A 23,884-nucleotide genomic window follows, 5' to 3' on the forward strand; every position below is an offset into this window, starting at 1 on the left:
AAATGTGTATTATAAAATAGGAGCAGTTTAAGAACCTTTCCTGATTAAGAAACAGATGCATGCCATTCATGACCACATTCTTTTCTGTCCCCTGTAAAGGTAACTGCTGCCCTGACTTTTGTGGTAATCATTCCTTTGCTTTCATTTGTCTATTTCACTGTGTGTATATTTATCTCTATATGAGCTCTTGTTTGTTTTGCATGTTTTCAAACTTTATGTACAGGGAACCACACTCTACATGTATTTCTGTGGCATGCTTCTCTCGTTTAGCTTTATGTACATATGGTTCTTTGTGTTGGTGCCTATAGCAGTCCAAGGCCATTCATTCTCATTGTCATGTAGTATTTCTTTGCATATATCTCCTGATGGAAACATGCAAGACTTTCTCTAGGGTATAAATCCGTAACGGTAGATGGCTCAGTTGTATTGTATGTGCCTGTTCAGTGTGATACTTGCTGACAAGCTGTTTTCCAAAGGGGTTGAACCAGTTTACAGTCCCACCAGCAACATATATATCCTGGAATTTTAGACTTTTCAGCTCTGTTGACTGTGTGGTGGTATCTCCATACAATTTTAAATTGCATTTCTCTGCTTTATTAATGGGCTAAGCATTTTCTGTGTTTGCCGGCCCTTTGGGTTTCTTATGACTTCTTTCTTCGTCTTTTGCTCTTTTTTTTCCCCCTTGGGCTATTTTTTTCCTTTTCCTAGTGATCCCTAAAGAATTTTTTTTGATGTGATCAGCACTAGTCCTTTGCCAGTCACAGGTGCTATAAGTATTCTCTTCTACCTTGAAGGCAGTGATCTCAAGTGACCATCCTCTCTGGTGAAGCCGTGACTTACAAGCCACATCGGAAATTTGTGGGATTTTTCCTAGTTTTCACCTCATTCACTCTGTTTGAGAGACACGGCACTGTTTCAGTGTAAGGTTACTTATTCCCCGTAGTCCTCCCCTCCAGCCCAATCCAAAGTATCTTGTGGGCAAAGCTGAGTCCTTGGAACACTGCTCATTTGGTGGAATGCTGTCAACTCTCCCCCCCGCACTGGTAAGAATTTTGGAAATTAGAAAATGGAGAGCCATGACACGGTACCAACCCTAGGCTCCTCCTGGAACATTCTGGACAGAATTGAGCTGAGCAATGTTGACCAAAATCCAAAGTGCAGCTTAACTGAATCTTCCTCTCCTTTGGCAATTCCAGGAACTTCTGTGATGCAGGTCACGGCCACAGATGCAGATGACGACGAGAATACCTACAATGCCGCCATCGCATACACCATCCTCTCCCAAGAGCCCCCGCTGCCTCAGAGCACAATGTTCACCATCAATAGGGACACAGGAGTCATCAGTGTGGTCACCACCGGGCTGGACCGGGAGGTCAGGGGTCAAGAGGATATAGAGGGGGTTGAGGGCAAATAGACATCAGCTAGATCACGTGGACCGTGCAAAACTCGACAGAGGCCAGTTGCCACGTAGCATGTTATGGTCTGAGCTTTGCATCTAAACATCTGTCTAGAGGTTTTATACCTAGAAGGCAGGCTAGCATTCAAGCAAATGATAAAGTGTTTTGATGCTCTGGGCTGGGCTGGGCCTGATGTGGTTCTGGGTCCTGACTCCAATGTGTTTGATCTCTGCAGAGTGTCCCCATGTACACCCTGGTGGTTCAGGCTGCTGACCTGCAAGGTGAAGGTTTAAGTACAACCGCAACAGCCGTGATCACGGTCACTGACATCAACGATAACCCTCCCATCTTTGAACCAACCACGGTAATTTTGCAGCCCCTCGGTTTTCAAAGAAAGGTCCTCTGTTGTTTCACAGTGCTCATGGGTGAAGCCTTTGACAGCTTTCCCTAGACTACTGGACTTCAGAAAGCAAGCAGATTGGGGTGGCAGTTGTCCCTGCCATCATTAGCCTGGGCCCTATTGGCACACGTTTGTGAAATTATAAATGGCACCTGAGGTGCCTGGCTGGCACAGTCAGTGGAGAATGTGACTCTTTTATAATTTTTTAAATATTTTTTTGATGCTTTTATTTATTTTTGAGAGAGAGAGAGAGAGATGACAGAGCATGGCTGGGGGGGCGGGGCGCCCCGCGCAGCAGAGAGAGAGGAAGACAAAGAATCCAAAGCAGGCTCCAGACCCTGAGCTGTCAGCACAGAGCCCCACGTGGGGCTTGAACTTCACTGTGAAATCATGACCTGAGCCAAAGTTGGAAGCTTAACTGACTCAGCCACCCAGGCACCACAGAGCATGTGACTCTTGATCTGAGGGTTGTGAGTTTGATCCCCATGTTGGGTATAGAGATTACTTTAAAAAAGAAAAAAAAGGGGGGGGGGCCACCTGTTGAATTCATGTTTTCATTTTGGGTATCTTGGTCACAAGTCCTACCAGGTTTTGTTTATTCATTGAACAAATATTTTCTTTCTATTCTTTTCTTTTTTTAATCTTTATTTATTTTTGAGAGAGAGAGAGAGAGAGAGAGAGAGAGAATGATTTTGAGAGAGAGAGAGAGAGAGAGAGAGTATGAGTGGGGAGGAACAGAGAGAGAGGGAGACACAGATTCCAAAGCAGGTTCCAGGCTCTGAGCTGTCAGCACAGAAGCCCGACATCGGGTTTGAACTCATGAACCACAGTATCATGACCTGAGCCCAAGTCGGATGCTTAACTGACTGAGCCACCCAGGCATCCCAGAACCTTAAATCTTAATACATTAATTAGAAATCAGCTCAGTGGCTAATAACAGACACTTGACTCTTACGTCCTAAACAAATAGGGTAAACTTTCTAGTGTCACAAAAAGCCCAGAGCTAGATTATCTGTGCTGTCAATGAAACCTCTTTTGCCTTACTTTGCCACCATCCTTGGTGCATAGCTTCCATGCTTGGTGTCCCCTTATGGCCCCAGATGGCTGCTAGCCCTCCAGCTATGTCTGTGCTTCGTTCAGGAAGGAAGCAAGGCCACGGGGAGCACAAGGCATTGCTGCTAAGTGAAGTCCTCTTATTTCTGTGCAGACCCATACAAGTTCCATTTACCTCTTAGCAACTGCAGTCTTCGAGGATGACTGGAAGTAAAATACATTGTCTGGGCACTTTGCTGCCTCCAACAATATATTTCACGAAGAAAGGGTGAATGGATATTAGTATTCAATTAGCAGTGTCTGCCACCGTAACCTAGGCATTGTGAGTAACATTTATAGTAAGATTTGACAGGATGTTGGCCAACGCGGGACAGGGGACAATGGAAGAGTGCTCCAGGCAGAGGGAGCAGCATATGCAACATGCTCTGAATCAGTGAAAAGCCTGATGCATAGCAAGAACTGAAAACCAGTCAGTGTAGTGAACTAAATGAGGTTGGGTCCTGCCCAACCTTGTAGACTGAGGTAAGAATGTTAGAATTTATCCTGAGTGCAAGGGGATGTCATCAAAGGTTTTAAGCAGAGGACTCTACTGACCAGACTTTTGTTGTAAGAAAATTATTGGTACCACTGGGAATGATAGGGAGAGGAGAGTAATGGATAAGCCACAGTGTCTTGAATTTGATTAAGACCATAGTCATCAACTGGGTCAGAGTGTGCTGTGAGGGGCTCAGGTAGCCAGGTCCTTAAAAAGCTTCTTCAGGTAGTCATGAAGGATGATGTTCCTTGAGTAGTATTGGCTGCTCCACCAATAAGAAATAGAGGCTCAACTGATGGAGTGGGCATTTCCTCCAAGACTCTTCTCCTTGAATCTTGGGCTCAGAAAGGACTCCTTTAGCCCTCTAGGCCCTGGCTCATCTATTGGGTCTCAGGATGTCATAAGTGGTCCATTTTTTCCTTTGCTCTGTAGTACCAGGGGCAGGTGCCTGAGAACGAAGCTAATGTCGAAATCACCGTACTCAAAGTGACTGACGCCGATGTCCCAAATACCCCAGCGTGGCAGGCCGTGTACACCATATTGAACAATAAGGATGACCAGTTTGTTGTCACCACAGACCCAGTAACCAACGATGGCATTTTGAAAACAGCTAAGGTTTGTATGGTGCCTGGCAAGATGCAGAAACTGACATCTTGGAAACTCCCCTGTCCACTGGTGTCTTCTCAGAAGTAGAAGTAGCACGGCATTGGTGGGGTAAGGGTGGGAGGCTTTCCCAGGATCTCTTGCACCATTTGGGATTTGCAGTGACTATTCCAGCACATGTGAGACTCAGGAAGCTCCTTGAGGTTGAAGAGAAAGAAAATACCATGTGTTTTAAAAGGCTTGCTCCCTTAAACATTTATCTACTCCTCCCCTCCATATCCATTTTGCAAATAAAAGGGAAAATAGTCTACTGGTCTCTGCCATTTTGCTGGATCATTTTAGAAGTGGGACAAATGACTTTTTGAGAAATGTTTTGGAAACCTGAAAATTTAGGAAGTTGGGTGATTTACTTGTTGAGGTTACTCAGAGTTAATGGATCCCTGAATCAGCCCCAAGGCTTTGACTTCCTCTTGAGCAAGTGAGCAGACCATTCTGCATTATTACTTTATGCATTACTTACTACATAATCTTATCTCCCCCTAACCATCCAACGTCAACATTGTCTATGCTACCAACAAAAGAAAGAAGCTAGTAAAATGAGTCCCTACCATACACAAAGTCCTTCATCAAAGTTCCCAGTTTTTTCCTTATGGCAACTCCATGAAGTATTCCTTTTCCTACATATTTAGATGTAGAAACAGATCCAGAAGTTAAGTTGCCTGGATCACACAGCTAGGATATGACCCAGCTGGGCTTTGACCTTGTTGCTGACTGATCTGAACTGCATGTTGACACTAAACTTAATTGAGGTCATTGAGGTGGACAAGCAGGGTCTTCTGTCCGTCTGCTGTCATATGGATGGCATGTCACATGGGATGTGAACATTCTTACTGGCCTTGAATAATGAATGACTTAATGTGCTAGTGTTTGTTCACTGGGGTTTGCTGTTTGACGTGTCCCGTAGTTTGTTTTTATTCTTCTCCTAGGGTTCTCATCTTTATTATGATTGCATGGTAGTCATTGGGAGCTTTGTAAAACTACGCATGTCTGGGCCCCACCCTCAGAGACTGCTATTTACTGGGTTAGAGTGCAGGCCTCCATTTTCTTCAAAAGTTCTCAAGTTAATTCTTCCTAATTAACTAGATTAGCTAGATTTGAGAACCCCTAGGATATTGCTAACCAAAAGCAATAGTTAAGGACTTAATTTTATTTATTTTTTTAACTAACATAAAATGTATTTTTGAATTCTTTTTTTTTTTTTTTTTTTTTTTTGCTCCTTAGGGCTTGGATTTTGAGACCAAGCGACAATACATTCTGTATGTGGCCGTGGAGAATGTGTCCCCGTTTGAGGTTATTCTCTCCACCTCCACAGCCACAGTCACCGTGGACGTGGAGGATGTGAACGAAGCCCCCATCTTTGTGCCTCTCCAAAAGGAAGTGCACATACCTGAAGACTTTGGTGTGGGCCTGGAAATCACGTCCTACACTGCTGAGGATCCGGACCAGTTTATGGAACAGAGGATAACGTAAGTGTGAGGATTTTTTAACAGACTTGCAACAATTGAGTATGAGTGTATGTGTGTGTATAAAATACTTTGTTCATTGCACTTTACCATCATTGGTCTGTGCAAGTCCCCCCCCGCCCCCGTTTTTTTCTAATTCCATTTTACTCTCATTCTCCACACTTTTTCCGTTCCCTCCATAGCCAGCCATTCCCGATTTACTGTTGCTTCCTGTTTGCAAGTTCATGCAGTGTACTAAGAATGTGGTTTTAATTTACATACATGATGTTGTGTTAGAAGTAGCTCGGTATTTCTTCTCCTTTTAAACTTGAAGTCACCCCATAATCTAAATCACACCCACAGATGTTGAAGCCACACCTGCCAACCAACAACAACACCCCACAACCATGTATGATAAAGAATGTTCTTAATTTTTTGAGGGCTGGATTTGACTAGGAAAAAGCTATGAGAATACAAATCCAAAGAGGACACATGTGTCTTGTTAGTAATACCGTGATTTCCAAGAAGTAATGGGCCTCCGCCAATGCGCCCACTTCCTCTTCTTGGAGAGGTAGGTTCCTACCTGTTAACATGTACTTTAGGGGAAACTGTCATGACACCTGAACTATCTTCTTCTAAAGTTTATTTAAGTGATCTCTACCCTCAATCTTGAACTCATGACTCGGAGATCAAGAGTCACATGGTCTTTCAATTGAGCCAGCCAGGTGCCCCAGGCTCTCAACTATTTAGAGAAAAACATACAAATCCAGAATAGCGTCTTGCATAGTAATTGAGTGTGTTCTTGTTTCGTGGGGTGTTTGTGTTTTAGCATCAGTGCTTTTGACTGGTTCAAGTTGAAGTTCAAACAGTTTAAGTGTGATTTCAGCCTCAGTGGTTAGTTTGGGAAGTGCTGATTCTGTCCTAAGTGAAAGGGCTCCTGAATACCTTGGGACCACACATGTGCCCTTATAGGAGGAGCTATATAAAAGGTGCAGGTAGAGATCTTAAAGGCTGCTAGCACTGAGTCATTAGGTCGAGGGTGATGGGGAATTTTTAAATGAAGGAACCAGGCTGATAACACCCAAACCTTCTGATTGTATTTAACATTTACTTAAGAAAAAAAAAAGTAAGGACAATATAACATAATGTACCACTTGATATGTATGATTCAGTAGCATGCACACAACGTCACTATGGAAATATTTTTTTTTGGAGTAAACTAAAGTTGAGGCAGAACCTAGTTAAGCGTTAGAATCCGATTTTGCAGAAATGCAGAGAATGAAGAATCAAATGCCACAAATCTGGCCAAATGCAGAATGTGGGAACTGTATGACAAATGACACTGGAATAAGTGGCAAAAGGGCAGGGAGGACTGCTTTAGATCAAAAGAGTATTAAGAGGCAAATGAACCAGTTGTAATATGTAGACTACAACTTGAAGATAGATTCAACACTCCAACTATAAAAGATACCTTTGAGTCAGTTAGAGAAATTTAAGCATGGACGTGGCATTAGATGACAGTAAGTAATTATTACTGTTTTTGTTAGATGTGTTGGTGGCATTATGATTATGTTTTGTTTTATTTTTTTCTAATTTACTTATTTATATGGGGCACCTGGCTGGCTCAGTTGGGTAAGTGGCTGACTTCAGTTCAGGTCATGATCTCATGGTTCATGAGTTAGACTCCTGCATTGGATCTCTCTGCTGTTGGTACAGAACTTGCTTTGGATCCTCTGTCCCCATCCCTTTCTGCCCCTCTCCCACTGGTTCTCTCTCTCTCTCTCAAAAATAAACATTAAATTAAAAAAATTTTTAAAACCTTATCTATATAAGATATATGCTAAGATATTTACAGGAAAAATCTTTTGACATTTGAGATTTGCTTTAAAATAATCTTGGGGCGCCTGGGTGGCGCAGTCGGTTAAGCGTCCGTCCGACTTCAGCCAGGTCACGATCTCGCGGTCCGTGAGTTCGAGCCCCGCGTCGGGCTCTGGGCTGATGGCTCGGAGCCTGGAGCCTGTTTCCGATTCTGTGTCTCCCTCTCTCTCTGCCCCTCCCCCGTTCATGCTCTGTCTCTCTCTGTCCCAAAAATAAATAAAAAACGTTGAAAAAAATTTTTTTAAATAATCTTAATTTCAGGGCACCTGGCTGGCTCAGTCAGTAGAACATATGACTTTTCATCTTGGAGGTCACAAGGTCAAGCCCTATGTGAAGTGTACAGATTACTTAAAATCTTAAAATACTTCAAATGTGTTGAATTTGTACATGTATCCAATGTACTGCTCATAATCCAAGGAGTCCTCTAGGTGGTCCAAACTATTAGGGCTAGTAAGAAGTGTTTTTAATCAAGGTTGAAAACTACAGTGGGAAACCAAAGACCTCTTGTATGGTTGTCGTTGAATGATGAAGCCTTGGACTGTATGGTTTCCAGGCCAGTTGATGCCTTAGCTTGCAGTAGTGTAAGGGTCATTTAAAGCTTCTCTTTGGGCAAGTACGGGGACCAAGTCTGTGTGTAGAGGCCCTTACTCCTGGAACAAAGACCACTTGCTAAGTTCATGGCTTTGTACTCCTAAGGAAGTGGGGATATGCCTGGAGGTATCCAGGGCTCTTTTATCCTTAGCTTTTTTGCTTCTTTTTCTGAGCCTTGCCATGACCCTAGCAGATAGCTGGGCAGTATATCTCTCTTTTTCATGCCTTTGTTTTCTCTGATTGACTGCTTCTGGTACTCCCAAGTAGGTATAGCTTAACGGATCATTCTGGCATTTTGAATAAAACTTTTCTTTCCCTTTGTAAGGCCAGAAGGAACTTGAGCTTCTCTGGCACCTGCCATGAAAGGCCAGTAATACAGCGCATCCTCCAGTCACTGTGTCAACACGAGTTTCCAAGTGTTCGTGGTGGGGGTTTTGGGTGGCATATTGCCACCATTTGAGTACTGTACCCTTTGGGGAGCTGGCCTATAAGACTCTGCTTTAAAAATACATAAGGAGGGGCACCTGTGTGGGTCAGTTGGTTGTGTCCGACTCTTGATTTCAGCTCAGGTCACGATGTCACTGTTTGTGGGATCAAGCCCAGAGCCTGCTTGGGATTCTGTCTCTCCCTTTTTCTCTGCTCCTCCCCTGCACATTCTGCTTCTCCCTCTCAAAATAAATAAATAAACTTAAAAAAAAAAAAACAAACTTAAAGTTCATAGTACTCCTTGCTTCAGGCAAAAATTACCCAAAGATACTAAATCTATTGGGTGAAAGTTGGTGAACAGGATATTGTCACATTTTCTCCCCTCAGACCATAGACTAATGGTCTTTTTTCCCCTTAGGAAAAAAGTACCTTTAATGGGAAGAAATCAGGTGCCCTATCCCTTATCCAAGTGATCAAAGTTAACCAAGAAAAGAACAGATGTCATGTGCCTCTTAATGTCCTCCTGAGAAGGACAGTCATCACTTATCCAGTGCTCTTGCCTCCCTTTCCCTCACATGAATTGAGTTTACTTAGAAGGGAATAATCAGACCAGCCCAGATTGAGGAGCTTTCTCCAAAACAATTGGCCTGCACATTTCAAAAATACCAGTGTTGAGAAAGAATGGAAAGGCTAAGGAATGTTTCCAAATTGAGGAAACGTGACATCTAAATGTCATGCGTAGATGGATCCTGAATCAGGACAGGGATGCTCCGGAGGACAGTTTTGGGGAAATCGACAATTTAAATATGCACCATATATTAAATGTTACATTTCCTGAAATTAAAAATCCAATTGTGATTATATAATAGAATGCCTCTGTTCTGAGGGGATAATACGCCGAAGTATTTATGAGTAAGAGAACATGATGGCTGCAACTTCTTCTCAAATGGTTCAACAATGGGTGAATCCAGGTGAAGGGGACATGGATGGTCACACTTTCCTGTAGATGTGAACGACGAACAAAGAGGAGCCTTAGCCTTCTTAGCTATGTGCCGTTCACTCTTGTATTCTAAGCCAGAGCTTGTGCCTTTTCAGGTATCGGATTTGGAGGGATGCTGCCAACTGGCTGAGGATTGATCCAGACACTGGTGCCATTTTCACTCGGGCTGAATTAGACAGAGAGGACTTTGAGCATGTGAAGAACAGCACGTACACGGCCCTCATTATCGCCACCGACAATGGTAAGGATGTTCTTAGGGTTTGGCCTTGGCCGCCTCACCCTCCCGGCTCGTTTGCTTCTTTGCCCCCCACCTTTCTTTTAGAGGCAAGAGTTCATTCTTCCTCTTTTATCCTTAAACAAAAAACATACAATTTTCAAGGGTACAAATAATTTAGGTCAAGTAGAAGTGCTTTTCACCATTCCCTCTTTATACCTGAACCCACTCCTTCCCCACAGGAGCCACACTGCCTGGGTCTAGAGCCTAGGACATAATACCTATGTGACTTTGGACTTACAAGCTTATTTCTATGTCCCTCAGTTCCTCTATCTGACAAAATGATAATACCCCATCTAGATTTTTAATGAATTCATTTATGTAAACATGCCTAGAAGAGTGTCTGCTACATAGTACTACTCTATAAGGACTATCATTATTTTTATCATCATCATTATTAGTGAAATGTGACTCCCTCCGGGCTGTTTCTGTGTGTTTGAATTCATTTTTCTGCATATGAATTATAGTTTTGAATTATTGAAATTCAATATTGAATTATTGAAATATAGTATTGAATTATTATAAAGCCACTATCTAGTTTATAGCCTGGTTTTATTGTAAAAACCATTATTTTATACATGTTGATTTCTATTAAATTTTTCATTTACTTGATACGTAATTTATTATTATTTACAATATGTCTTTAAGACACAGATTTACTTTGGCACTTTATAGATTTACCTCTTGGTAATAAAGAAATGTTACCTAGGGCTGCCTGGGTGGCTCAGTATGTTAAGCGTCCAACTCTTGATTTCGGCTCAGGTCATGATCTCATGGTTCGTGAGTTTGAGCCCCACAATGAGCTCTGCCCTGACAATGTGGACCCTGCTTGGGATTCTCTCTCTCTCTCTCTCTCTCTCTCTCTCTCTCTCTCTCTCTCCCCCTCTCTCCCTCTCTCCTTCTCTCCCTCTCTCCCTCTCTCCCTCTCTCTCCCTCTGCCCCTCTCCTGTACATGCATGCTCTCGCTCGCTCTCTCTGTCTCAAAAATAAATTTAAAAAATTAAAAAATAATAAACTGTTACCTGGATCTAGCATAATTTAATTATTCACACATTAAAGAACACTGGGATGGTTTCTACTTGGTCATCATTTTCAAGACTTTCATACGTAAACATCCTTGTACATGCCTCTATGTGCAAGTATTTCCCCTGGCTAGATATTTAGAAATAGAATTATTGTTAGAACCTACTCACTTCCTGACATTGTGAATGAGTCTCTTTCCCTCACTAACTTACCAGCTTTCTGAAGTAGTTGACAATCTAGAAAACACAGCAAAGCGAGTAAGGCCATGATGGGGCTGGGCAGATGGCTGTTGAATGATGCAGCCTCCATCACATTGTGAATGTGCTGGCGAAAGATAAACCTGTTAGAATTTAAAGCCTGTCCCTGGAGCTGTCATTTGGGAGTTAGTGAGGAAGGCAAGTTAGACCTTGACTGGGTCCCATTTGCAGACTGAAGCAGGCTCCAGGCTCTGAGCTGTCAGCACAGAGCCCGACGTGGAGCTGGAACCCACAAACCGAGAAATCATGACCTAAGCTAGAGTCAGACGCTTAACTGACTGAGCCACCCAGGCGGCCCATGTTTATTTATTTTTGAGAGAGAGAGAGAGAGAGAGAGAGAGAGAGAGAGAGAGAGAGAGAGCGTGCACAAGCTGGGGAGGGACAGAGAGAGGGGGACAGAGGATCTGAAGTGAGCTCTGCACTGACAACAGAGAGCCCAAAGTGGGGCTTGAACTCATGAACCGTGAGATCATGACCTGAGCCAAAGTTGGATACTTAACCAACTGAGCCACCCAGGTGCCCCTAATTAGAAAAAATTTTAAATGGCCCCTGCTGGGTTTTGGGGTTTTTTTTTCCTCTCCCATAAGGTAAAAGGATTCATCCATGGATGAATGCATAGATAAAATATGGTATATGTATACAATGGAATATTAAAACATGGATAAATCTTGGGGGCATTATGCTAAGTAAAAGCCATGTCACTAAAAGATAAATACTGTATAGTTTCACTTAAGGTGTGAAAGTGGTCAAATTCATAGAAACAAAGTACAATGGTGGTAAGGGGCGGGGAGGGGGCTGGGGAGAGAAGGAAAGCAGGGAGTTGTTTAATGGTTACAGAGTTTCAGTCTTGCAAGATGACACTGTTCTGGAGATCAATGTGAATATACTTATACTGTTGAACCTAAAATGTAAAATGAACTTTAAAATGGTTAACATGGTAAGTTTTATGCTATGTGGGTTTTTTTTTAAAGCCATCATTTTTTTAAGGGTAAAAAGAAAAAATAATCACCACATTCTTGCCACCCAAGCATGATTATAGGTTTGAGATAATAGTCCTGTGCATTTTTTTTCTATAACAAACTAATATTGGGGCACCTAAGTGGCTCACTTGGTTAAGTGCCCAACTCTTGATCTCAGCTCAGGGTTGTGAGTTGGAGCCCCACGTTGGGCTCCATGGTGGGCATGGAACCTACTTAAGAAAAAAAAAAACCCCACACTAATACTGATGATGCTTGAGTATCTACTCTTTCTACCATTTTATGCTAGATGCTAGCATAAAATGGTAGAATATGTATGTCAGAATGTAAAAGAAATGCACACAGAAGTGTCCAAGTCTTTTTTTCCCCAAGTCTACTTTGAAAATCAATTTGCAACTTGTAGCCATTTCAAAAGCTCAACCCTTTGATAATGACCTTAAAGCCAGAGAAGTTCGGAAAGGGAGAACTGGTAGGGGGGCAAAGAGGAATTCTTGGAGTGGTTCAAGTTTAATGGATGCATAAAGGTACGTGCAAAAGAGTAGGGAGCCTTGTCCTTGGTGTGAGGAATAACTTGAGTAATTGTTGTTAAAGTGGGGAATAGCGTGTTGGAGAGCTGCCTGACCAGAAGTGAAGATGCCCTGAGATGGGGAGGGTGGGGCCTGGTGATGAATCTCTGAAGAGCCAAGCCAGGATTGGCGTTTGGTCTGATTCGAGGCTGTAGAGCTTCATGAATGTTCCTGAGCTGTGGTATTTCCTACATATTTTCTCTTAGGTTCTCCACTTGCTACTGGAACGGGAACCCTTCTCCTGATCCTCTCTGATGTGAATGACAATGGCCCCGTACCAGAACCTCGAAGTATGGATTTCTGCCAGAAAAATCCACAGCCTCATATCATCAACATCTTTGATCCAGATCTTCCCCCCAACACATCTCCCTTCACGGCAGAACTAACACACGGGGCAAGTGTCAACTGGACCATTGACTACAGTGACCAAGGTGGGAACTGGAGTCTTACTCTGACCCCATGCTTTTCCCTGCTCCTGCCCCCCACCCACTTCTGAAAGTCCCTTCTCAGCTTCTCAGATGTCACCTCTTTTGTCTGACGCTTGTTTATTTGCCCCATCTGCATTTGAGGCATTCCCCCAAAGGTCCCTTTCCTTTCCTGGTATCTGACTCTGTAACATACTGCACAGTGATCTTCCACCCAAGCAGCTCCATTTTCTTTACCCTAATAATTCTAGAATGAGGTTGTTTTGTTTGTTTGTTCTTTTTCTCCTGGTCCCATCATTTATTTTTGTTGCTTCCTCCAGCCCGTGAATCTCTAATTTTGAAGCCAAAGAAAACCTTAGAGTTGGGCGACTACAAGATAAATCTCAAACTCGTGGATAACCAGAACAAGGACCAGGTGACCACCCTAGATGTGTACGTTTGTGACTGCGAAGGGGTCGTCAACAACTGCAAGAGGACCATGCCTTACGCTGAAGCGGGGTTGCAAGTTCCTGCCATTCTGGGCATTCTCGGAGGAATCCTCGCCTTACTAAGTAAGTATGCCTGGCAAGCATTTCAGTCTTTGGCTTCTAAACGGGGGGAGGTTTATCTGTTACTGAGCATTTTAAAGTTGAGTTCGCCAGGACTGGAAGGGAGCGCTGTTCCATTAAATCAACAGGAGCCCAGTCCGTCTATTTTGTTGTTCTCTGAATCCTTCAGGGCAGTGCATACAAATCGCCTGCATGAGAATTCTGATCTGGGGTGGGACCTCACATTCCACCTTTGTCACCAGCTCCCAGGGGGTGCAAATGTTGGAGGTTCTTAGAGCAACCTGGAGCAGCAAGTCTTTAGGGTACTATTCTCATCAGCATGGTCGGAGCTACCAGCTCACCACCCCCACCTTCCGTCTTGGAGAAGAGATGAGAGAGGAAGTGGAAGGCACATATCTGGAAAGTGTACCTTCACTCCCATTCCAATGGCTCAAACACAACCACACCTAGAATGTCCCACCCTAACTGAGTGGCCATGTGCCCATTTAACACTTGGCAGAGAGTGGGGGTGGAGTGTAGGGTGAATAGTGATTATCAATGACTATCAGGACAGAGTGGGGGAAAGACCGTGTATAATTAGGGGCTGAAAAGGGCGGTCCAGGTCATGAATGCCTTTGCATTCAGAAGAGGGGGCCTCTTGAGGGAGCCTCAAGGAAGGTTTGGTGGAAGATGTAGGATTGTTGGGACGGGGACTGGTGGCATCCAGATGGACAGAGGGGCGTTCGTGACGGTTCCCACACTACCACACTAGTGAAGGCACAGAGAGGAAGGGGAGGCAGGGAGGAGACCAACGTGGCTGGAGTAGAAGAAAGTTCTTAGAGGGAGCAGTGGGGCCACCTCTGGGGTTTCAAGTCGACTCAGCACAGGTGTTCTTGCTCCTGCCCTTTGCTGCTTGTGTCATCTCCAAACTCAGAAGGAAGGAGAGTGTTGTTTAGAATTCAGTGAGCTTTCTGGACTTGTGTTCCTCAGAATTCACATGGCTTTATTGCCACCGTGGGATGAGGTTAATTCACCTTCCTGTGTCATCAGCACAGGCGTGACAGTACAAGCCCTGCCTGCCCACTTACTTCCCACTCCAATTACATTTGAACGGGCCAGTCTGCTCTGGGGACAGCAGTTACAAACTAGTACTTTCATTCTGAGGAAAATGTTCAAGACTGCAGCTTACCCTTAAAATACCAATTTTTTAGTAATAGCCTTACCTCAATTTGTTTGGGGTATATTTTATTAGACACAGAGGCCAAGGACAACATGGCAGAAAGCTTAAATGTGGAACAACATTGAAAGCAGAAGCAATGCCAGGATCCACACTTCTAGCTTCTTGTTCCTTGTGGGCAAACATAGAACTTAGCCTTCTAAAGGTGATTCTACAAAGATGCCGGGACATGTGGATGTTCATGTAATCCCTCAATATTTGATTGCTTGCTTTGTGCCAGGCTTTTTGAGGATCCCACTGGGGTTACTGAGGTTTTGGTACAGTGTATGGGGTGGTACTTCCTGAAGCAGTGAAAATATGTAGTTACTTTTCTAAAGGTATAACATGTGAGTAACGTTTGATCGGTAACATCTTCTTGGAGATGATAACCTGCTCCTTGCTCTTACTTGCTCTACGCTCCACGTGGATGGTGACTGTTGGCATCTTATATGGTCTTCAGGGCCGTGTCCTCGGTGCCAAGGCAGGTCTAGGCCGACCCAGCAAGTGCTCACTGTTCCTGTTGATGGATTGTGATCAAGGAAGTTTGCTTATCTGAATAAAGTCTTGGAAACTTGCTGATTTCAGAAACAATAGGGAGTTTGGGTACTTCTGAGAAATCTTTTCCCCAAGTCTACACAACCTCCTGTTTCAGTCCAATAATACTGTTTCAGTAGGATGTCCTTTCCCTCCTCCCTCCCCCTGTAGGGTGTCCTTTAGAGGTACTTGGGCACAAGCATCTATGAAGAAAACACATTGAATCATAATTTCTTCATTCACAATAAGTAGTTTAAAAGTTTTTAACAGCTGTTAATCATATATACCCTAGAAACATCCCATGATCAGATGAAAACTTTGGAAATTAAACAGATCGTAGAGCTTGCCCACATGATTTTTATCTTAAGATAAGGGAATATACCAGGTGATTATATGGTCTGTGTCCCATTCCTCTGAACTGATTAAAAATAATGTGCACCTGTCAATCACATTTAGGGTGACTCATCCCTGTTCACAAACCTCTAATGGTTCCAACTCAGAATCAAAGCCAAAGTCCTTCTAGTAGTTGACATATCCCTGCCACCCCTCTGTTTGCTTCTTTCCCCCTCACTCACCCTGCTGTGGCCATGCTGACTTCACTTTTCTTAATCATGCCAATCATGCTTCTGCCTCAGGTCCTTTGTCCTTACCACCATTTCCTCTGCCTGGAGCATTTTAACTCAGATTCTGAGAAACGACTGACTGGTTTAATAAGTCCAGTTAGGGGCGCCTGGGTGGCTCAGTCAGTTAAGCATCCTATTTCGTCTCGGGTCATGATCTCCCAATTTGTGAGTTTGAGCCCTGAGTCTAGCTCTGTGCTGACAACTCAGAGCCTGGGGCCTGCTTCGGATTCTGTGTCTCCTTCTCTTTCTGCCCCTCCCCTACTCATGCTCTGTCTCTCCCAAAATTAAATAAACATTAAAAAAGATAAACAGTCCAGTTGAAGACACGCTTGAATTCCCATGTAATTGTCCACTATGTTATACTGTATACGTTAACTTCAGGTATGTGAGCATCGCCATGTGGGTTGTCTGACAGCCATCTGTCTGGTAGGCGAGGCAGTGGTGCTGTGTGATAGCTGCTTTTTATGGCCTTCCTGACCTGTGGCTCTCCTTGTTCTCTCTTCCCCACACCAGTCCTGATTCTGCTGCTTTTGCTGTTTGTTCGGAGGAGAGGGGTGGTCAAAGAGCCCTTACTACCCCCAGAAGATGACACCAGGGACAATGTTTATTACTATGATGAAGAAGGAGGTGGAGAAGAGGATCAGGTACCTTTTTAAAACTGTGGCAAAAAGCTATGTGGTGATCTCTGTTTGGAAGAAGCAATGTTTAGGAGAAGGTAGGCATTTAAAATACCGTTGTTCTGTTCAGCGCCCAGATGAATGGACAGATGCAAAGGGCAGTTCAATAACTTGCCCAAAGTCACACAGGTAGGAAGCAGTCAAACCAAGTAGTCTGACTCAAGCCTGTTCTCCTCATGGCTGTTCTCAGGACATGAACTCCAAATTATTTAGACATAAAGCACTTAATCTGTTGTGATATTTTGTCCCTTGAGTTTATAGGTATGCTAAACTTTTGCCTTTCTTTTTGTAGATGTTAAATCTTCAGGCCTTCTTTATTTTCCCTGATTTTGGAGATGATCTTACCTTGCCCCGGAGTTTTTTTGTTTTGTTTTGGTTTTGTTTTTTAAAGTAACCTTAATGCCCAACGTGAAGCTCAAACTCAGGGACCTGAGATCAAGAGTCGCATGCTCTACTAACTGAGCCAGCTGGGCACCTTTCTGGAGAGTTTTTGAAAGTGTATTCTATCTAGAAAGGGAACCTTGGGCCCCATCTCTGAGTTCTGCTTTTGACTCCCGCCATGCATGAACACATTTGCTGAGTGATGTGGTCTGGAAGAATAGCCTGTTTTGCATAACATATTAAGGGGTGCAGAGAAATGTCCTTCAGGCATTTGTGGGACAACTGCTGGTCTCAGCTACTGTCTTAGTCTGTGTGGACTGCTATAACAATATACCACAGACATTGCTTAAAAACCACAGAAATTCATCTCTCACAGTTCTGGAGGCTGGGTTGTTTAAAATCAAGGCACCAGCAGATGTGGTGTTTGGTGGTGGCTTGCTTCCTCCTTCATAATCAGCCATAATGTACTCGCACGGCAGAAAGGAATCTCCAGGGTGTCTTTTATTAGGGCCCCAGTCCTCTTCCCGACGGCTCCATCTACCCTCCTGACGTAATCACTTCCCAAAAGTCCCACCTTCAAATACCACCACCTTGAGCATTAGGTTTCAATGTATGAATTTTGTGAAGGACACAGGTATTGAGTATATATGGCAGCTAGGCTCACAAGAATCTGTGGATCGGCTAGGACTTAGTTAATAAGGTATAACAGCCTACATCCTTACCACAGGTGCTCCTCATGATCATTTGATGTCTTTCCTTTTTTTTTTTTTTTTTTTAATGTTTATTTTTGAGAAAGAGACAGAGTGTGAGTGGGGTAGGAGCAGAGAGAGAGGGAGGCACAGAATTCGAAGCAGGCTCCAGGCTCTGAGCTGTCAGCACAGAGCCTGATGTGAGACTTGAACTCACAAACCATTGAGATCATGACCTGAGCTGAAGTCGGACGCTCAACCGACTGAGCCACCCAGGCACCCCTGATGTCTTTCCTTCTAGGGCTATTGTGAAAACTCTTAGGTTGAAAATTGTCATTTTAGTTTACACTGGCAAATGCTTGCAACTATTGACAGGGTATTTTCTGATACCAGAATCTATAATCCAAATATATCCCCTTATTTGTGACTGTTTCTTTTTACTCTGGGGTCTATTTTTACCTTTTTCTCCAAAGGACTTTGACTTGAGCCAGTTGCACAGGGGCCTGGATGCTCGGCCTGAAGTGACTCGCAATGATGTGGCACCAACCCTCCTGAGCATGCCCCAGTACCGGCCCCGCCCTGCCAATCCTGATGAAATTGGAAACTTTATTGATGAAGTAAGTTAGCAAAATCAAAAGCCATGGTGCCATTCATCTCTAAACTCAGGAACAGTTGTGTTGAAAGTCAGGAAAAAGTCTTTAGATTCTTTGCTTTATGTTTTCTCCTTGTCTGATCCCTGACTGCTATTTTTTATTTGTGTCTCATCTGAATTTCAGAACTCAGAGCACTTCAAATCGTTCCTAGCGAATTTGCAAAGTCCATATGGCAAAACCAAGAATGACTTGAAAGGATTTAGTAAAAGTAGACATGAAGCTAAAGGAATTCAAAGTAGATCCAGTTTGGTTTCACTAATGAGTCTTTTTGCCCCTGCATCCCATTCCTGGTTGGGATGTGATATTAAATGTGTATCATAAGTCTACCTAAGGGCCAGAAAAATAGCATCCCTTTGTATATGTCAGAAATGCATTCAGCTTTAAATTCCAGGAGCTTAAGCACATGTAACAGAGGGTACCTTGGTTTTGTGCTTGTTACCTCATGAGCACAAGATGGCTGCCACACTTCCAGGCCTTGGGTCTGTGTGTTCCAGTCAAGAAGAAGTAGGAAGGGTAGGGTAGAAGCCAAAAATTTTCATTCAGGCAAACTGTTACTGCCAAGTAGGGAGTTTATTCTATATGTTACAATATGACTGTTTTCAGCCTCTGTCCATCCTGACGGGCTTGTCTGTCTCCTGCCTACACATAACTTATCATTAGTATAGAGGAAAAGATTCTGCAATTTACCTGTAATGTTCTCTTTTCATGAAATATATATTAGATTTGTCTTCCTTGACTGTGGTGTCACAGGATGGTTGCATGGTCATGTGTGACTTGTTGCTCGAGGCACCTGGAGGAGGCATCTTGCCTCAGATGACCGGTGTGCGATTCCTTGCATTGAAAGATCCTTTCGTCTTCCTTCTTCTTTAGAACCTGAAGGCAGCAGACAGTGACCCCACTGCTCCTCCTTACGACTCTCTGCTTGTGTTTGACTATGAAGGAAGCGGTTCTGAAGCTGCTAGTCTGAGCTCCTTAAACTCCTCGGAATCAGACCGAGATCAGGACTATGACTACCTGAATGAATGGGGCAATCGCTTCAAGAAGCTGGCAGACATGTACGGAGGTGGTGAAGATGACTAGGGGACTCGAGACAAATGGGGAAGGAGATGGGCCCCTACATCGTGTGATAGAAAATGCAGGGCTCATGGTTTCTCACCTCCCTTCACTTGAGATGACTTTCTGGGGAAGAGAGTCTGCTCGGTGATGCAGTTAGAATAGTTGGGATTTCCACTTTATAGATCTAATCTGTGTGTGTTCGAATGATTTCGCCCTAATTTTTGAATCTTTTTTTCTTTCCTCACTCTTTAAGTGGTGATGCTGTCCCAAAGACCCCCATATGTTAATACTTCAGAACAATAGCTTCAGCCTCAAAAGGTTCTGCTAGCAACTTGCAGATTTCCTTAAGGGTTTTCGTCTCATTTTTTAAGGGAAGGGAGGGGTCAACTGCCCTATTATTTTGTGTGTGCATGTATGTGTGTGTGTGTGTGTGTAATTGTTTTTAATTTGTGTACTTTTTTCCTCCTATCACTGCACAGTGCCCCTTGTTCTTAAGACCTTTAATCTTCTGAGTGTATAACTTGAAATAGGTATCCATCCACTTACTTGTTGTGCATAAGAATGTTTGTTATGTGTATGTCATTACTGGGGTGATCTGGTTCTAAACAGGAAGCCTTGACCAGAAAGGGTGGTGAGTTTTCAGGTGCCACTCCACATCTAATGTTCATCTAACACTCAAACAAGAGAGTGATCTATTCCAACACTTACGGTAGTGCCTCGAGTGCTGCAGCCAAAGACAGAAGGTGTTTGTCCCAGCGGAGAGCAACGTGAAAAATGGGTTTGAAGGTGGCAGGAGACAAGTTGTTGAGCCTGGCAATTTAGGAAACTGAGGCTGAGGATGGTTGAGGTGGCTCTGCCTCTAGTCCTGAAAAAGAATAGAAGAATCTTAACATGTGACTCCAATCAGGATCCTGCTACCAGAGTTTCTTCCTGACAGCCCAGAACCCCCCAAGTGCCTGCTGTTGTTGATGTCCACAGGATATGCTGGCTGATCTGGAAACATCTGCCCCAAATTCCAAGCATGCATAGAAAACAATATCAGGAAATCCAATTTATTTTCCTTAGGAGCAGGAAGAAAATACGGCCCTAAAATGTGTCAGTAAGGGGAGTGTGGGGAGAACTCTGATTTGGATCTTCTTTTAGTTGAAATGTGAACTTCAAGAACCTTTTGACAACCATGGAAAATAATCTTATCTAAATTGCTTTACTGTCTGTCAGGTGTTTTTTGAAGAAAAAGAAAATCATCCCTGCAATCACATCTTGGAATTGTCTTGATTTTTCAACAATTTAAACTCGAATGTCGTCCTGTATAGAGAATGTCACTATAGTTTTGACTATATATGTGTGTGGGTGTTGATAATTTTGTATTTTCTTTGGGAGTGGAAAAGGAAAACAATTCAAGCTGAGAGAATTCTTAAATATCCATTTTTATAAATTTTATTAAAGAATTTTGTTAAACATTGTCAGACACATGTTTTATTTGGTTAGCCACAATTCCATGCAAGACCAGTGGTACTTGGGCTTATTCAAAACATGGAGAAGGAAGCTTCATGTTGAAATGACTCCTCCAGAACTTTGTGTCCTTCTATTGCGGGCAGTGTGTGGGAAACTGCATTTACAAATTCACTTTACTTGAAAACTATCCATATGGTATGTGGAGAAGCCATTAACATTCTCTTCTTAATGGAAAAACTACTGTGGGCATTGCTGAGGGACCTAGTAGAGCTTCAGACAAATTCAGTCAGTCAGCAAAAGGTTTGTGTAGTCCAGTGGTTCACCCCTGGGGGAGAGTATGGCTCCCTCTCCCAGAGGACTTTGTGCAATTTCTGGAGATACTTTGATTGTGATGACATCAAGTCAAGGCCAAGGATGCTGCTGACCATCCGGCAATGCACAGGACAACCATGTGCAACAAAGAATCATCAGGTTCAAAATGTCAACAGTGCTGCTGTTGAGAAACCCTCTTACAGTTCTGTCACTTTCCTCTGCTGGAGTCTAGGACTTGAGATAGATATATAAATTTTTTTAAGTGGTGGTCAAATATATACACAGATCTTGACTTATGTGGTTATATCCCAATAAACCATCATAAGTTGAGAATATGTCAAAGTGCATTTAATTTGCCTAAGGCACCAGACATGAGATCGTAACCCACTTTAAATGTGCTCAGAATACTTAACATTAGCCTATAGTTTAGTAAAATCATCTCACACAAAACCTGTTTTATTTATTTTTTTAATATTTATTTTGAGAGAGGGGCGCCTGGGTGACTCCGTGGGTTAAGCGTCTGACTTCGGCTCAAGTCATGATCTCATGGTTTGTGACTTCAAGCCCCACGTCAGGCTCTGTGCTCAGAGCCTGGAGCCTGCTTCAGATTCTGTGTCTCCTCTCTCTGCCCCTCCGCAACTTGTGTTCTGTCTCTCTATGTCTCTCAAAAAATAAATAAATGTAAAAAAAAAATAATATTTATTTTGAAAGTACATCATGAATGAGGGAGGGGCAGAGAGAGAGAAAGAGAATCCCAAGCAGGCTCCACATTGTCAGCATAGAGCCCTATAAGGGGCTCGATCCCATGAACCATGAGACCATGACCTAAGCTGAAATCAATCAAGAGTGTGTATGCTTAACCAACTGAGCCACGCAAGTGTCCCTCACATTAACCTTTTTTATTTTTTTTTTAATGTTTGTTTATTTTTGAGAGAGAGCGTGAGCAGGGAAGGGCAGGGAGAGAGGGAGACAAAGAATCCGAAGCAGGTTCCAGGCTCTGAGCTGTCAGCACAGAGCCTGATGTGGGGCCCGAACTCATGAACCGTGAGATCATGACCTGAGCCGAAGTCAGATGCTTAACTGACTGAGCCACACAGGTGCCCCCACAAAACCTCTTTTATAATAATAAAGTGCTGAAGAGCTCGTGTCATTTATTGAATATGGACAGCGAGAAATGGAATGGTTAAGTGTGTCTGTTGCTTACCTTCCTGATCACAGAACTGACAAGCCGTGGCTGCCACTCACTGCCCAGCATCACAAGAAAGTCCGACCACGTATCACTAGCCCAGGAAAAGATCAAAATTGGAAGTATGGTTTCTACTGAATGTGTGTGGATTTTGAGCATGCAATTCAGTGATGCTAAGTGCATGTATAACCCTCATCTCTATTTCCAGAACCTCGTCATCATCCCAAACAAGTTCTATAACCATAGGCAATAAGTAACTCCCCGTTCTCCCCTTTCTCAGCCCCAGTTACCTCCATTCTACCTTGTTTTATGAATTTATTCTAGGTATTTCATGTAAGTGGTGTCATGTAATTTATGTCCTTTTAAACTTGGTGATGTCATGTAGCCTAATGTGTTCAGGGGTTGTCCACACTGCAGCTTGTATCAGCCCTTCATTCCTTCTACGGCTGAGCAATATTCCATCATGCGCATGTATACCACATGTTGTTATATATCCATTTATCTTGGGTTGTTTCCACCTTGTGGCTATTGTGAATGATGCTGCAGTGAACGCTTGCTTACAAAAACTGTTTTCAATTCTGGTTATTAACCTGAGAGGAGCATTGCTGGGTCACATGGTAATTCTGTGTGTGGTTTGAGAGACTCCAATATTGAAACCTTGGTTGGTTGGGTCCTGGAGTGAAAATTTAAGATCCATAAAAGACTTTTTTTTTTTTTTTTGAAATTGGGCAAATTGTAATAAGTAGAGTAGATTATATTCCTGAATAAACTTTTATTTTAATGTTTGTTTATGACAGAGTGAGAGTGTAAGTGGGGGAAGGAGCAGAGAGAGAGGGAGACACAGAATCTGAAGCAGGATCCAGGCTCTGAGCTGTCAGCACAGAACCTGACGGGGGGCTCGAACTCACAGATTGTGAGATCATGACCGGAGTTGAAGTCAGACTCTTAACCCACCCAGCCACCCCATAAACTTTTTTTTTTTTTAATTTTAAGTTTATTTTGAGAGAGAAAGCATGAGTCGGGGAGGGGCAGAGAGAGAGAGACTCCTAAGCAGGTTCTGCATTGTCAGCCCGGAGCATAAGGAGGGGCTTGAACTCATGAACCATAAGATCGTGATCTGAGCCAAAAATCAAGATTCAGATACTTAACCGACTGAGCCACACATATGCCCCTAAACATTAGTTTTCTTGGGGGCATAGTTCACTAAGAGAACCTTATTAGGAGATAAATGATGATGAATTTAGGGATGAAGTGTTAGTTGCATCTGGAAATTAAGAATGATTCAACAAAAAAGTGTGAAGAGTGGTAGCACGAAGGCAAATGTGACAAAATGTTCATAATGACTAAATCTAGGTGAAGGGCATGTAAGTGTTGACATACTATTTTGGTTTTTCTTCAAGTTTGAAGTATTTCACAATTAAAAGTTGGAGAGAAATTAGGAAGCTGGAAATAAACCCTCATATATATGGTCAACTGATACTCTACAGGAGTGCTAAGACCATTGGGAAAAGGACAGTTTTTTTGGGGGGGGCAGATAACACAAAAATTGCGTGTGTGTGTGCGTGTGTGTGCGCGTGTGCACGTGCGCACAGTATTGAGGAACTTGGGTGGCTCATTTGTTTATCAGACTCTTGGTTTCAGCTTGTGTCATGATCCTCCGATTTGTGG

The 23,884-nt window shown here is 43.2% G+C and overlaps 1 protein-coding gene across 1 annotated transcript in view; it reads left to right on the top strand.

Moving 5' to 3' along the window:
• CDH1 (cadherin 1) overlaps positions 1-21,360 on the top strand; it is an 82,776-nt gene extending 61,416 nt beyond the window's left edge. The window contains exons 7-16 of the mRNA XM_040442921.1: positions 1,197-1,372; positions 1,633-1,761; positions 3,818-4,000; positions 5,270-5,514; positions 9,481-9,626; positions 12,689-12,913; positions 13,228-13,458; positions 16,321-16,451; positions 18,028-18,171; positions 19,078-21,360. Of these exons, the coding sequence (XP_040298855.1) occupies positions 1,197-1,372; positions 1,633-1,761; positions 3,818-4,000; positions 5,270-5,514; positions 9,481-9,626; positions 12,689-12,913; positions 13,228-13,458; positions 16,321-16,451; positions 18,028-18,171; positions 19,078-19,287 (1,820 nt within the window). The 3' untranslated portion in view covers positions 19,288-21,360. The remainder of the gene's footprint in view (positions 1-1,196; positions 1,373-1,632; positions 1,762-3,817; positions 4,001-5,269; positions 5,515-9,480; positions 9,627-12,688; positions 12,914-13,227; positions 13,459-16,320; positions 16,452-18,027; positions 18,172-19,077) is intronic.
• Positions 21,361-23,884: the final 2,524 nt, after the last annotated feature.

This window comes from Herpailurus yagouaroundi, unplaced genomic scaffold, assembly GCF_014898765.1.
Source record: "Herpailurus yagouaroundi ecotype Mexico unplaced genomic scaffold, PumYag 190, whole genome shotgun sequence".
Classification (NCBI taxonomy): Eukaryota; Metazoa; Chordata; class Mammalia; order Carnivora; family Felidae; genus Herpailurus; species Herpailurus yagouaroundi.